The sequence below is a fragment of the Squalius cephalus genome, assembly GCF_949319135.1.
Source record: "Squalius cephalus genome assembly, chromosome: 3".
NCBI classification, from domain to species: domain Eukaryota; kingdom Metazoa; phylum Chordata; class Actinopteri; order Cypriniformes; family Leuciscidae; genus Squalius; species Squalius cephalus.
Genome location: NC_137124.1, coordinates 15,992,656 through 16,007,600, shown reverse-complemented (window position 1 = coordinate 16,007,600; position 14,945 = coordinate 15,992,656). Strand labels below are relative to the sequence as shown.

At 36.8% G+C, this 14,945-nt stretch overlaps 1 protein-coding gene across 4 annotated transcripts in view; it reads left to right on the top strand.

Annotated features, from left to right (window-relative positions):
* Window positions 1-14,945, top strand: part of pcsk6 (proprotein convertase subtilisin/kexin type 6) — a 78,742-nt gene that overhangs the window by 58,282 nt on the left and 5,515 nt on the right. For all 4 annotated transcript variants that reach the window (XM_079867487.1, XM_079867486.1, XM_079867488.1 and 1 more), the window contains exons 13-19: window positions 76-212; window positions 1,264-1,446; window positions 3,193-3,295; window positions 3,595-3,791; window positions 7,925-8,012; window positions 10,940-11,043; window positions 13,918-14,047. In XM_079867487.1, coding sequence (XP_079723613.1) covers window positions 76-212; window positions 1,264-1,446; window positions 3,193-3,295; window positions 3,595-3,791; window positions 7,925-8,012; window positions 10,940-11,043; window positions 13,918-14,047 — 942 coding nt within the window. The remainder of the gene's footprint in view (window positions 1-75; window positions 213-1,263; window positions 1,447-3,192; window positions 3,296-3,594; window positions 3,792-7,924; window positions 8,013-10,939; window positions 11,044-13,917; window positions 14,048-14,945) is intronic.

The following is a 14,945-nucleotide window of genomic DNA, read 5'->3' as shown; positions in this document are numbered from 1 at the left end:
TTCCTCATTTTCATTATCCTCTTTTGCTCTCCTCTTCTTTCTAAAACATTCACCACTGTTTCTTCTGCCTTCCAGATTGTTTGATAACTCCAACGAGGGCTTCAGGAACTGGGAGTTCATGACGGTGCATTGCTGGGGGGAAAGAGCGGAGGGCACGTGGACCCTGGAGATAACCGACTCGCCCTCTCAGCTGCGTAACCCGGAGGTGTTGGGTAAGGAATGGATGGAGGAATAAAGTTCAGACTGAATGTACTTACAGTGCAGACAACCAGTGTGGTGCAATGCCAATCATATCTAGTCTAGACATAGTGTAATCCTAAAACATGTAATGTTGCCGTTTGAGCATACACAACATCTGCAAAGTTATGCAACGTTCAAAGCAAAGGAAGATATTTGCTTTTAAAGAAATCGTTTTTTAAGGACTACAACTAACGGCTGGTAGTGACTACACAACATTCCTCCCGGGTTAGTGACATCACAAACCCTAAAATTGACATAAACTCCACCCCTGGGAACACGCAGTCCATGTTGAGAAGAGGAAGAGTTGTTTAGTAGAGCGCATTTGTGAGTCTGCTCAAGCTGTCGCATCCATCTTTTCACATGCAATACAGTACGTAACACAAATGCAATATCATGTCACTCTGTAGGCATCTTACAACAGTTTCTGACATTTTAGTACTTGTCTGCGTGAGGTAATCGGAGCTGCTAACACACAAACAAGAGCTTTATAAGCTCCGCCCTCTGTGCCGGGAGCAGCAGCTCATTTGCATTTAAAGGGACACACACGAAACAACACGTTTTTACTGACCCTCAAAAAGGGACAACTTTAACATGCTGTAAAAAATTATCTGTGGGGTATTTTTGAGCTAAAACTTCACATACACACTCTGGGGACAGAGACTTATTTTACATATTGTAAAAATGGGCATTATACCACCCCTTTAAAACCTTAGTAAACTACTTTGCTGTTTCAATGGGCAGCTGATTTCTTAGGCAGCATCCTAATGAAATTGTAAACTCATAAGCCGTACCAGACTTTTGTCCATGACTTTTTGTGTGTGTGTGCGCTTATTTGGAATTGTTTGCATTCTTGTGCTTGCATCAAGTATGTTTCTGATTTAAATGAATGACATTTTTTACTTTCTTTGAGACCTGCTACAGATTAAAGTTGTTTTTTCCTCTGTTTCTCGTCAGGATTGATGTGATTCATTGTAATGCGTAACAGACTTCTTTTTTCGTTTCTTGCTCTTTCTTCTCTCTCAGGTAAGCTGAAAGAGTGGACACTAATCCTTCACGGCTCGTCTGAACACCCCTACCAAACCCAGGGTTCCCACCACTCTCGTTCCAGGATGCTGGAAATTCCTACAGCAGGCAAGGAGCTGAAAACCCCAGGTTCTGTGCCAGGAGCTCCTGAGCATGAAGAGGAGGAAGAGGAGGAATATAATGGTACTCTCAGTAATACCTAGACAAGTTAAAAAGTTTGGGGTCGGTAAGATTTTTCTATTTGTAATCTTATGCTCGCCAAGGCTGCATTTATTTGATCAAAAATACAGTAAAAATGGTGAAATAACAAGCTGAATTTTTTTTGCATCATTACTCCAGTCTTTAGTGTCACATAATCCTTCAGAAATCATTCTACTTATTTGATGTCTGGTTTGTGAGCGAATCGTTCACCAAACCAGTTCACAAAATCAGACAGAATCGTTCTAAACCATTCGCATCTTGAGTCAGCACTGATCCACAAGTTACTAAAGTTTCTCACTTTTGGATGTGCCTGACAGTCACTCCGACTCAAAATAAATCAAGATCCCGGATTATTCGTTACTCCAGTTACTCGAACTAAGACATGCTGTGCTGAGAGAACTGATGAGCTCGAGCTGCTGATACTGAGCATGCATGTACAAACAAACAGTACACACACTGCTACAGCGCTTCTCGAGTCAAGAGGTGTGTTTGGCTTGAAGCGGCCCTGCGCAGACCGATTGGTGTATGACATCAAAGTACCGCCGAGAGAGATTAGAGAGCAGACGGCTCTGTATGCTTTCGAATTGCTCTCATGTACTTTGATGTCATACACCAATTGGTCTGAGCAGGCCTCTTCAAGTCGAACACACCTAGGTTGCAACAGTTTTCGAATCACCAGTACGCTGAACCGAGAACGGTTTCTTTCAGACACATCCGGCATACTCAGAACCGATGAGCTGGTGATACTGAGCATGTGTGACAGCACTATCTGAACCAAACAGTTTCTTACGGACAAATGATGCTGTGCTGATATTGTGACATAAATGAGGGGGTGAATTGGGGGAAATGTACGTTTATTTAATAACAAATATATGTACTGAAATATGCACTGTAACTAGCTATATTAAACAACATATTTTTTTTAAACTGTTCAGTCAAAACATGTAAATTAATTTTACTATTGACTATTGTGTATGATGATTATATATTAAGTTTTTATGAGCTGGATCATGGTTTCTGTAAAAAGCTGATGAAGACTAGTTTATTCACTTTATATATTTTAGATGTAAAACATCCACGTTTGCACATCAGTGCCTGTATTGGGTGCTTTAGTTGGAAAACCTAAATGCAAGAAACTTGATGATGATGATTATACAAATTACTTTATTTAAATGTGTTTGAGTGTATTTTCATCCATCGGTATGATAGAATTGACGTTATTACATAACTGTGTGATTGACGTCATTCCTGGGGTTGTAAAATAACTGGTGAACCGGTTTATTTAAACAAACTGTCCGAAAGAACCAGTTCGGAAAAGAACCAGACTTCGCATCACTAATTCTAATATGCTGATTTGCTGCTCTGGAAACATTTCTTACTATTATCAATGTTGAAAGCCGTTGTGCTACATAGTATGTCTGTGGAAACAGTGATACATTTTTTCAAGATGAAAAAAGTTTTGATGAATTTTGATGAATAGAAAGTTCAAAAGAACATAATTCATTTGAAATAGAAATCTGTTCTAACATTGTAAATCTCTTTACTGTCACTTTTGATCAATTTAATGCATCCATGTTAAAGTATTAATTTATTCAAAAATCTTACTGATCACAAACTTTGTGTATATATAATGGACTGAAAATAAGTTGAATGTAAATAATAAAAACAAAAACTAGTAATAACAAATATAAGTTACATGAAATATATTTGTTTGTCATTATATTTCAGGTCCATGTCATCATGAATGTGGAGATCAGGGCTGCGATGGGCCGGACGCTGATCATTGCCTCAACTGCATTCACTTCAGTCTGGGCAGCCTCAAAACTGGCAGGTAAAGCGGTCGTCTAGAAATAGGACAATTAATTATTGATAATTGTGGGCAGAATGTCCAAATGAGTCCAAATGTCTAAAGTCAAGGTATATGAGTATTTCAAAATACTCATTTTAAATACTCACAAGTGTTTCCCACTTAAAATATCATGGTACTATAGCATAATGGTACTTTATAAATGTACCTAAGCAAAATAGTCAACTATATATTGAGAATATACAGTATATTAGTTTAGAATTTAATTTTTCAAATAGATTTATTCTTCCCTCATTTTTCTTCATCTCTTGTCCTCCGCATAGGACATGTGTTAGTCACTGTCCACTGGGCTACTTTGAGGACGAAGAGGCCCGTAGATGTCGTCGCTGTAACAGAGGCTGTGAGAAATGTGTCGGTCGTGGACCGAATGAGTGCAGATCTTGCCGTAGAGGTCTTTATTTCTACTCAAAGGAGAGCGCCTGTGTGGAAACCTGTCCCACTGGCTGTTTCAATGACGAGGGTGAGTACAACAAAGATGGGACTCCCCATCGTTGCATTGCATTTATGTGTTTATTGAGCTGAACTTTCTGAATTACCATATGTGTCCAATAAATTAGGTGTAGGATTTACTTTGAAACCATTTTCATTTAGATTTTGCTAGTAAATTTCACAACGAATTACAAAGAAATGATAAAACATTGAATAAAATGTGAAATTAAGTAGAAAGACTGAAATCGACAGAAAGACTCCAATAATCCTTACAGTGCACCAACAAGAATGTCAGTGGTCTGTCAAATTAAGAAAATGCCTGTAATGGTGTAGAAATAACCTTTTTTTTTTTTTTTCCAATTTATTAAGAAGTATTTACATATTTGCTGTTTAATTTTTTTACATTAAGGGTCATTTGAGGTCATGAGGTCATTTTCCATTTATTTCCATATATTGATTTAACAGGTGCTGTTAAACTAAAGCGACTTACAAATAAGAAACATCATAAGCGATTAATCATAGAAGAGCCAACAATACATACTAAAGGTTAGACAGAGACCTGGAGAGGCCTATAACCCACGGTCTCTCTCACACACTTGGAGTCATTTGGTGGAGGATTGGTGATGATCTGGTGGTTCATCAGTAAGGCTAGAATTGGGCAGATACATCTTTGAGAATGATGCATAACTCAAGCCACGTACAAGATTATTCTGAAGGAAAAGTTGTATATATAATATACACTCACCACCCACTTTATTAGGTACACTTTGCTAGTACCGGGTTGGACCCCCTTTTGCCTTCAGAACTTCCTGAATTCTTCATGGCATAAATTTAACAAGGTGCTGGGAACATATCACCCACACCATTACACCACCACCTGCCTGAACCGTTGATACAAGGAAGGATGGATTCATGCTTTCATGTAGTTTACACCAAATTCTCACTCTACCATCGAAATGTCTCAGCAGAAATCAAGACTCATCAGACCAGGCAATGTTTTTCCAATCTTCTATTGTCCAATTTTGGTGAGCCTGTGTGAATTGCCGCTTCAGTTCCCTGTTTATCTGACAGGAGTGTTCCCCGGTATGATCTTCTGCTGCTGTAGTCCATCTGCTTTAAGGCTCAACATGTTGTGCGTTCAGAGATGCTCTTCTGCAGATCTCGGTTGTAATGAGTGCTTTTTTAAGTTACTTTTGCCTTTCAGCTTGAGCCATTTAAAAAGAATCATTATATATTTAATTCATACAGTAAAGACTAAGCAGTGTTTTATTTTTACTTTTAATTTTCCAATTTCTGTTGTTAAATAAACCTTATGTAGGCCTACCTGAAACCCTAACCATCTGGTTTACACTGACGTTAAAATAACACTTACTTTTTATGGAGCTAATGCTACAGTAAAACACAGCTGTTCACTTTCAGAAGTTGTGGGTATGCTTTCTTCTCACCAAAAGAATGTGAAACATGTATGTTAGTTATATCAGTTTCAGTTTTTAAACATAATTTGAATTTATTTTACACACTTAAAGGATTATCGTATCAAATATCTCATTATATAATGAGTTATCGCAATCGTATTTTTCTTCAATATTGTGCATCCCTAATATATATATATAATTAGAGAACATCTGGAACATGCTAATGATGCCTTAAAGAAATAGTTCATCTAAACATAAAAATAATGATGTTAAAACTATGAGCAGATTTTACAGGTTTGGAACGACATGAGGGTGAATAAATAGTGTCAGAATTTTTATTTATTATCATCTTCCTTTAAAATACTGCCTATATAATCACAGAACTGAGCATGTTTGCATCAGCACTGAAGCGTGGCGGCCCATGGGCACAGAGCAAAAGAATAGCATCGTTTACGTCTTTCTGACTAATTTTGCATTTGCATGTGGGATGTTCTGGGTTTATTGTCCCTTGTTGTTTCCATCTTGTTGATAACAGATGCTGGAATGGAGATGTGCTCTAGTTATCTCCACAAATCAGCTTGTTGATTGAACGTCTTTCACAGTCCGCCTGTGATGTGTACGAGGATGATAAAAGCCAGCAAAGACTTGGTTTATCACTGTTTGTGCACGCTGTCCTCAGCTGTTGAACACATGCCGAGCCGTGCATGTGAAACAGATGTTGATGATGGGATATGTGTTTAGTGGCAACTTGAATGGATGAAATTTTCACATACCCAAGTATGAATTGCATCCAGATGCATCTAGATATTTCACTCACTGGTAATCAGTGAAAATTAGTGAAAATTAAAAGCAATATAAAAACTATGAAGTCGCCACTGTCTTTCAGACTACTTTGGGAATTGAATGCTAGTGCTCTAGCACTGGTGTACCTCAAAAAGCATGGGGGACCAGTGCTGACATCATGCTCAAGTATTTTGGATATAAAATTATTTTTATTATCTTAGATACTTTTCTCTTTTCCTTGTGCTAAACTATCTTCCGTTCACCATTCTAGATTTCTAGAATCCAAATTCTAAACCCTGTGGGCAAGATTTTTTAAATAAAAACGAATTCAACAATAAAAACTACAATGGTATATTAATGATACTAAAATAATGCTGGTATGCAATTTGCAACAATAAGCATTTAAAAGTTATATATATATATTTAAAATTGTTGTCAAATTATTGTCAAATTTTGTGTCAAAGCATCTTAACTTTGTCGGTCTAATCAAATGATGAATAAAGAAAGAGATGTTTCACAGATATTGCTTGTAATTCATGCATCACTATTGTAATGTGAGCTGAGAGCATTGCATTGTGGGAAACCGTACCCTGTGCAATCTGGTATGCTGCACATTTGAACACAAATATGGTAGGGTGACTCTCACAAATATAGGACACATATCAAATGAGAAATGTTATTGTGCACAGAAAAAACATTTTCGTAAAGAATGAACCGCGAAGACTGCAGCAATATTGTGGGTATAAAGGGTATGCGTTGACGTCACTTTCTCGCCGGGATGCCCCCTCAGCAGGACTGAGTAGCAAAACATCCTGCAGCATGACTGGATTTAATTGGGGAAACTGTGAAAACAGGAGTAAAACAAACAATTATCTGCTTAAATTAAAGGCAGTTGATCTCGACTGTTCCTTACAACTTAAAATAAACAGTTGTCTGTGGACATTGATGTGGCCAGGAATCGATTTCTTGACATTATATGCAACTGATTTCGAACTCAGGGAACTACATAAAGCAACGCCTGTGAACACTTTACGCCAGAACACTATAGATACAATATAGGTCTAAATCCAGATGATAACTTATATCAATGGTATATCAGGACCCTAAAACATATTAAAGCACCGAGGCATTATAGACATAACATTATGACTTTATGTAAAGCTGTTTGTAAGTGCTGACTTGATGCTTGATCGAACTTCAAGATGGGATAAAAGTGACAAGGACTTCAATTGATTTTCTAGTTGTATTTATATACACTTTTAAAGTCATGTGGAGAACTGTCAGCTGTTAGCGTCATGAAGAAAATACTAGTAATACTAATAATAGTTTTGCTGTGTAAATTGAATCTATTTAAGAACTCCTTTGTGTGTATATATCTATTTATCTATCTAAATTTGCTTTGTAAGGAAAACTGGCTTTGACTAACATTATCCAGCAGAACCTGATTTCCCCAATTGCAGCATGTTCCTGGATCAACCCCTTTGTAGAACACAAGGCTCATCATAATTGATTTTTTTTAATAAACACTGACAAAAACTTTACAGTTACGCAGAATATAAGATGCTGAATAATTAATTGACAAGTTTTCAATACAATATATAACCTAGGGTATCATTTTACCCCCAAATCCAACATATCTGACATAAAATAATAACAGCAAATCCACATTTCACTGCCTGGATTCCAGTTGTTTCTCTTTTCTGTAGCTTTCTGTAGCCTTCTTATTTGTTGTTGTACAGTCTATTTGTACAGTCAATCTCAAAGCTCTATCCCATTTTAGATGTGTTTTTCGCAGCATTAAAGCTGAACATCAACACTGCCACTCAAGTCTTTTTACCACTCAGTTGGTGCAACCACAGTGATTCTTTCTGCCTACTGTGACGTCATGCCTCTATAGTATGAGTAGTACGCTAGTATGTCTGTCTTTGATTGTCTATGTGATCTTCCTGTCACTTTTCCTTTCCAGGCCAGAGACGTTGCCTGAAGTGTCATGAGAACTGTTTGAAATGCTTGAGAGATGCAGACAGATGCACTTCCTGTAAGGATGGCTTCAGGTAATACAAATAAAAATCATGTTCACTGCAAAAAAATAATCATTATCTTAATTAACATTTGCACAAAACAACCTGATTAGAAAGAAATGCTTAACTTCATGTCCAGTGTTGAACTGCTGCTATCAGATTGTGGTCATTTAGAATGCGTCCAAAGAACATTTGATCGTTGTTGTATTTGGTGCTGGATTGTTGCTTAAAGGAATAGTTCACTTAAATATGAAAATTGTTTCAAACCTGTATGAATTTCTCTCTTCTGCTGAACACAAAAGAAGATATTTTGAGTCAATGGGGCCCATCAACTGTCTGATTACCGACATTCTTCAAAATATCTTCCTTTGTGCTCAGCAGAAGAAGTAAATTCATACAGGTTTGAAACAACTTGAGGGTGAGTAAATGATGACAGAATTTTAATTTTTAAGTGAACTATTCCTTTAATTGCAGTCTAAATAAAAGCAAATGTTTGCAACTATTAAAGGTACACTGTGTAAATACCTCTGCCAATGATCTGACTTCTCCTCGTAAGCGAAGAATTTCTTATCTTTATTTACATTAGACAGGTAAGTCCAAGGAGGCTTGAGGGACAAAAGAAATGCAGAGAGGGACAAAAAAGACTAGCCTACCTCAACGCATTTTTATTCAGAGCCAGCATCACGTGACTGAAACCAGCTGAAACGGACAAGGAGATCAGTGAGAGGCGCCTGTCACTGTCCCGGCAAATTTGAAAGGCTGCACTACACAGTACTTCATAATGCAGGATCATACTTACGGCAAAAAATCTACCTCCTCCTCTTCCTCTCCCTACCGTTGAATCACCTGATGATGATATCTAACAATGCACGTACATCGAAAAATAAACGAATAAAGAATGTATCACTACTAATTAGCATAGTTCGTGCTTTTTACAGTCTGTGATTCATACTGTAACATTCGTTTGTTCGTTGTGTGTCAAGTTGCAGTTTGTTTGAAATAACGAACCTCATCACCCGAAAGAAAACTCGATGAAGTGCTATTGGAAGACATGTTGTCATAGCTTCTTGGTTTATAATGTAGTTGCAACACGCATTTGAAAAAGCGAGGTGTTTGAGAGCACTATTCGTTTGAATGCAAAATACAATTTCACCGTTAGATGGGAGAAATTCCTACACAGTGTACCTTTAAGCATTTAAAAGTCTCTTGTAACCTATAAACTTTCACTCGCAGAACTGTGACCCCTCTTTGCACTCTTTGCACAATATATATTGAGTTTTGAATTCTCATGACGTACTGGTGCAGATGAAATAGCGTAAGAAGTGAGGCTTTGGGGTTTTGTGTCGGTTTAGGACATCTAGAATGCATCTGGTCAACTTTATGTATGCTGTCTTTACTGTGGTTTAGTCGAGCCGTACTGAGACAGACCGGGCTTTAGTTCTTGAAAGGCAGTCTGGTCTTGTGAAGGGTAAAACGCTGCATGCTTTACGCCGTGACCTCTCTACAGCATTTAATCTGTCAGGGTTATATATCGTGATGTGCTGTGTTTTGAAGTGCGGATAGAGACCGAATGCCTGGAGTCTTTTAGATTCGCATTCTCTGCGTCATACTTGCTCGAATGATTATTGAAACGGTTCTCTTTCCCTGTCATTTTCAACCACTGACCCACAGTTCCCTAGCAGAACAGTTCTTTGAGCCAAGACTCAGCGTGAAGAAGGTTGTTGAGTTGTTTTCTCAGCCACACATCAAGCCTTGTCTTGGATTCAGATTAACTGGTATCTCTGATTTGTTTGAAAATATAATTTACTTTGACATCAGTTTTAGTCTGTGCCATATTTAGAGCACTAAAAGCTTAAAGGGGAGACCGAATCTACACGTTTGGAGCTAGAGCTGTCACAATTATACATTTTATCTGGAGATTAATTAATTGTTAAACAAAGCATTTAACAATTGAATTGACTATTTTTGTGCTTGCTGGATATAGTGTGAAATAATGTATTATTTTCTTTAAGGTTAGTAAAATAATACACGTTAAAGTGACAAGAATTAAAATAAAGTATTAAAATCCTTTGGTGATCAGGATCTTGCATTAGCCTGAAGGGTTTTATTCTGCGATAACAACTGGCTCGATGTGCATTATACGGCTTATTAAATGGCTACTTGCCACATAAGTAAATAATTAGACATGACATATTGATCTGATTCGAAAAATTGTATTAGCTCTTTAAACACAAAGCTTCCACAAGGAAAAACCATTCTTAGCAAGCGCAAAGAGCAGACTTCAGTGACAGTTACCTGAATGAGCCTGTGTTATCAGTTTTTACCAGTTGTTATCGGGGGATAACATACCGCTGGATGGCGCAATTGACCAATCAGAATCAAGTATTTCACAGAGCCGTGTGATAATAGCAGTTAACAAATTAATGGTCTATTTTTGTGCATGTTGGTTACTGTGTGAACTTGGAAATAATGTTATATTTTTTAAGGGTTAGTAAAATAATGGACATGGTAAAGTGACAAATATACTATTTTTTTTAATTAAAAAACTTTATTATTTATTTCTATAATATATCAATGTCATAATAATAATAATTATGGTAAACAGTATTTTTGTGCATGTTGGCTACAGTGTCAACTTGGAAATAGTTCATTATATACACAAATATACTATTCTAAATATTAAAATACTTATAAAAATGGTATAATAATAATAATAATAATGAATTAATATTATTAGCTATATAATTTTACAAAATTACAATTATATATTTTGTTTTTCTCTTGGTGTGAATAGTCTTAAGTTGCGTAAACAAGTGCTGATATGTAAATGTGGCCATCACATGTTAATGTTCTGATATAACTGTTTTGCTTTCCATGATGTGACTACTTTAAAACTGTGAAAACATTGCAATGAATTGTGATATGAGTTTAATCTTTCTCTTCTTTTTTCCTGATTAAAGTCTGGCAGGAATGACCTGTGTTCCAGAGTGTGCCAATGGAACTTATTTTAACTTGGAAGAAATGAAGTGCAGCCCTTGCCACATCTCCTGCTCCACATGCACAGGTCATTTTTTTATTCCATTCTACTTCAATTTGATGTACTTGGTGTAAATATCACAGCCACAAGTAATTTTTAATAAATTATATTCAGAACAAATGCATAATTTTATACAACAAACAATAAACAAACATTCCTAGTAGTATCCTAAGGGTTAATACAGATTAATTGATAATGGCCCAATTTTCTGCTTTTTTCTTCTCTGGTCTTCAAGGTCCACCATCCTGAATAGTTAATCTCCAACCCTGAACAAAAACACACCAGAACAAACTAATTAAGATCTTCAGGATTATTTGAAAATTACAAACGGGTAAACTGCCACAGAGGGCCTTTATGGCCAGAGTTTAGAAACCTTGATTTACATCAATATATGATTGTGAGTCTCATTCAGAATAATTGAGTTCACTCATAGGACTTTGCATATGCAGAGCCGACTCAAATATAATCAGGGTATCCGCAGCGCGGGGCATTAAAAGTCATTAAATGGATTTTTCAAAAAATTAAGGCCTTAAATAGCATTAAAAAGCATAACATTTTAATCCTACAGGCATTCAAATTTATAGATATAGTTTTGAAGATAATTTTATACTATCAATTTATTCATAATTAATCATTTTTGTTTGCTGTCGTAAAATATGTACGTTAGTGTGATAAACATGCGGAACCAGTTTGGTAATTACTTCCGACCGGAGCAAAATTGCTGTGATGCGGAGATGACCCTGGCATTTTGTACAGCAGGAATAACAGGAGTTAAACTAGACCAGGAAAATTGGAAAGCGCAAATCCAGCAGAAGTGGCTGGAAGACAGTTTAACACATTAAAACATTTAACTTAATTAACACAGCGTCCGTTATGCAAATGCTTTGAACCTGAACTTGGCTCGAATGAACAGTGACACACACAATTATGCCAAAATGTCTGTTTTTTCGAGTAACTCAAGATCAGTCTTGAGTTAAATAAAGTCTTAAATGAACGTGAAGAGTTGTGAGAGAATGGAGGCTCGTGTGAGATTCGAGTCTCTGTCAGCAGCGGCAGATCTTAAAGGGACAGCAGCCAATAATTCTCTCTGTCATTAATGTTAATTAAAGAACCAAGGGAACAGAGAAAATTACTCACTGCTCTTGATTTAAGAACTTTTGTAGCTGTAATAAGGATTAGTCTATATTTAATCTATAATTTACACCGTGCAGACTGTTTGATAACTTTATTCAATTTCTGTATATTGATCATTTTTTATCCAGACATCAATAGCTGTATCAGTATCAGTGAGACTGTCCTTCATTCATAAAAAAAGATGCCATTAAACAAGTATTTGAAATATACTGTCCTTATGTTGTTTCTACATTCATTTGGAGATTAACTGTGAAATTATTACATTATAAAATATATAAACTAGATATAAACCTACAAAAATGTAAGTGTTTTTAATTGCAATTAATCACGATTAATCACAGTTTTTATTTTATTTTATTAATTGAGTTAATTTTTTGTGTGTTTGTGTGTGTGTGTGGTTAGTCATGGATCATGTATGGCATTAACATTTTTAAAAATGGCATTAAAAAGCAAAGCATTAAATTGAATTTGAAGATACCTGCAGAAACCCTGGTAACTCGTAGAATATGAAATGAACTGAATGCAGATGAGATCAGATGTCTTGCCTAACTTGCTTACCACAGGAGCAGAATCAATTTGCATTAAGAAACACAAGAGTAAAGAGTTTGTCTTGTTTTCAGGACAGCAGGAGTGAAAGAGCTCCTGCCAGTCCTGTATCACTATTGCTGCTCAGCCATAGAACTTAATTAACTTAGTTCATTATACCAACCCACCAGAGACAACTGATAAGCCGTGAGTTGTTTGCTTTCCAAGTTCGCTGAAATGTGGAGAGCTGATGTTGTATACACAGCGTGGCAGAGGGAAGTAAATTGACAGATTAACCCGAATGTGTGTGTGTTAGTGTGTGTGTGTGTGTGTGTGTTTCTACCTCATTTAACATAGTCATGGACTCTATTCCCAAACCCCATATTGAGCTGCCTATGTAGGCTGCATTTTAAGACATGAAGTAACATGACATGCATTTGTGGAGACGTCAGTCCCTCAATGCACTGCATCATATTCCATCTAAATTGGTAGACTGAGCGGGAGACTTGTTTACTTCATTCAATAGTTTCAATATTGAAATCAACTGCGTGTGCATGCAGTCGTGCTTCATGTGTAGGGCGTTCAGTAAGATTTTTTTATGGAAAGAAGTCTCCTATGCTGCATTTATTTGATCAAAATAAAAACAGTAATATTATGAAATATTATTACAATTTAAAATAATCAATTATCATTAATTAATTATTGTTAAAACAGTTGTGCTGCTTGCTTCTTATTTTTTGATGAATAGCATTTATTTGAAATAGAAATCTTTTGTAACATTATAAATGCCTTTACTGTCATTAAACCTTTTTGATCAGTTTAATGCATCCTTGAAGAATTAATGTATACATTTCTTTCAAATAAAATAAAATCTTATGATAGAATACGTGCTTTTGATGATCATATGCAAGCATCTTTGAAAGAGATCACATGGTTGACCTACAGAAGAAAGTCTCTTGTAGTCTTGCTTTAATTTTAGAGATGAGCTGATTAGCTGGTATTTGGCCTTTGTTGACTGATCTTGATGTGCAAGCGAATCATCTGTCATCTTCAGCTGAACCCGTTACATTGTGTCAGGCCATTGTTGTTTACTGATTAATGATAACATTGTTAACATCAGCCTCTGTCACCAGCCCTCCCAAATACGCCTCAAGCAAAGAACCCAATGAAACACAAATATAAATAACGGAAAACCGATTCCAGACCACCAGCGTTGAGCTAATAGTGTGTCTGTGTTTGCAGGCCCGGGACTGGAGGAGTGCATTCAGTGTGCGCCTGACTTCTTACAGCAGGAGTGGCGGTGCGTTCGGACATGTGCTCCTGGATACTACAGGAGCGAGGCAGCGGGATTCTCACAGAGGATGTGCCGCAAGTGAGTCATGCACACGTCTCTAATGACGACTGTACTATTGAAAGTTGTGCATTCAGACCGAAACCAAAGCCGCCTTTCCACTGCACATGACATTCGGACACCACTGCTGGAATTAGCCCCTTAGTGGCAGGCGTAATGAACTTTCATTATGATCGTACGAGGCAACAGGTCTTGGCGTATATAGCCTAGTATTTCCATGCAGTTTTATTATTCTGCATTTTACAGTAACATTAATATTTGTTTACACAGTGGTTGAAAAACTTACAATGAAGTAAAGGAGTGTAACAGCAAGAGCCTTTATCCTCCAAACATTCACCGTGGTGGAATGAATAAATGAATGCAAACAATAAACATCTATGCATATAGGACAAATGATCGCCAATAATTTTATGGAGATTGTTTCTGATAAAGTTTAACGAAGTATTAAAAGGGTCCCATTATGCTTTTCTTTTTACCATGAAAAAGGTCTGCAAAGTTACACAAATTCACTTCAAAGTGAGTTATTCTCTATGTAAGCACTGTTTCTGAACGCCCTGAAACGCCAGTTTTCTTCCGGGAACGTACATGTCACAATATTCGTCATTCAAATAATTCCCACCTAAGGCATACGCAGAATAAAGGGCCGTGGCCTGGTTGAGTTGCTTTAATAGTGTGTTAAAACTCGCGGTTATGGTAATTTCTTAAACACGCTTGAAGCAGTTGACTAATCACAACAGACTGGTCCAGCCGACCAATCAGAGCACATTGTGCTTTTCAGAAGGAGGGGCTTCATAGAGACCCGAGCTAAACAGAGCGTTACTGACAGACTGGGAAAAGAGGTGCTGCAACAATGTCAAATATGAGAAACATTGTGTTTTTTGAACATACAAGCACGGAAACCTATTTTAGTAGACCCAAA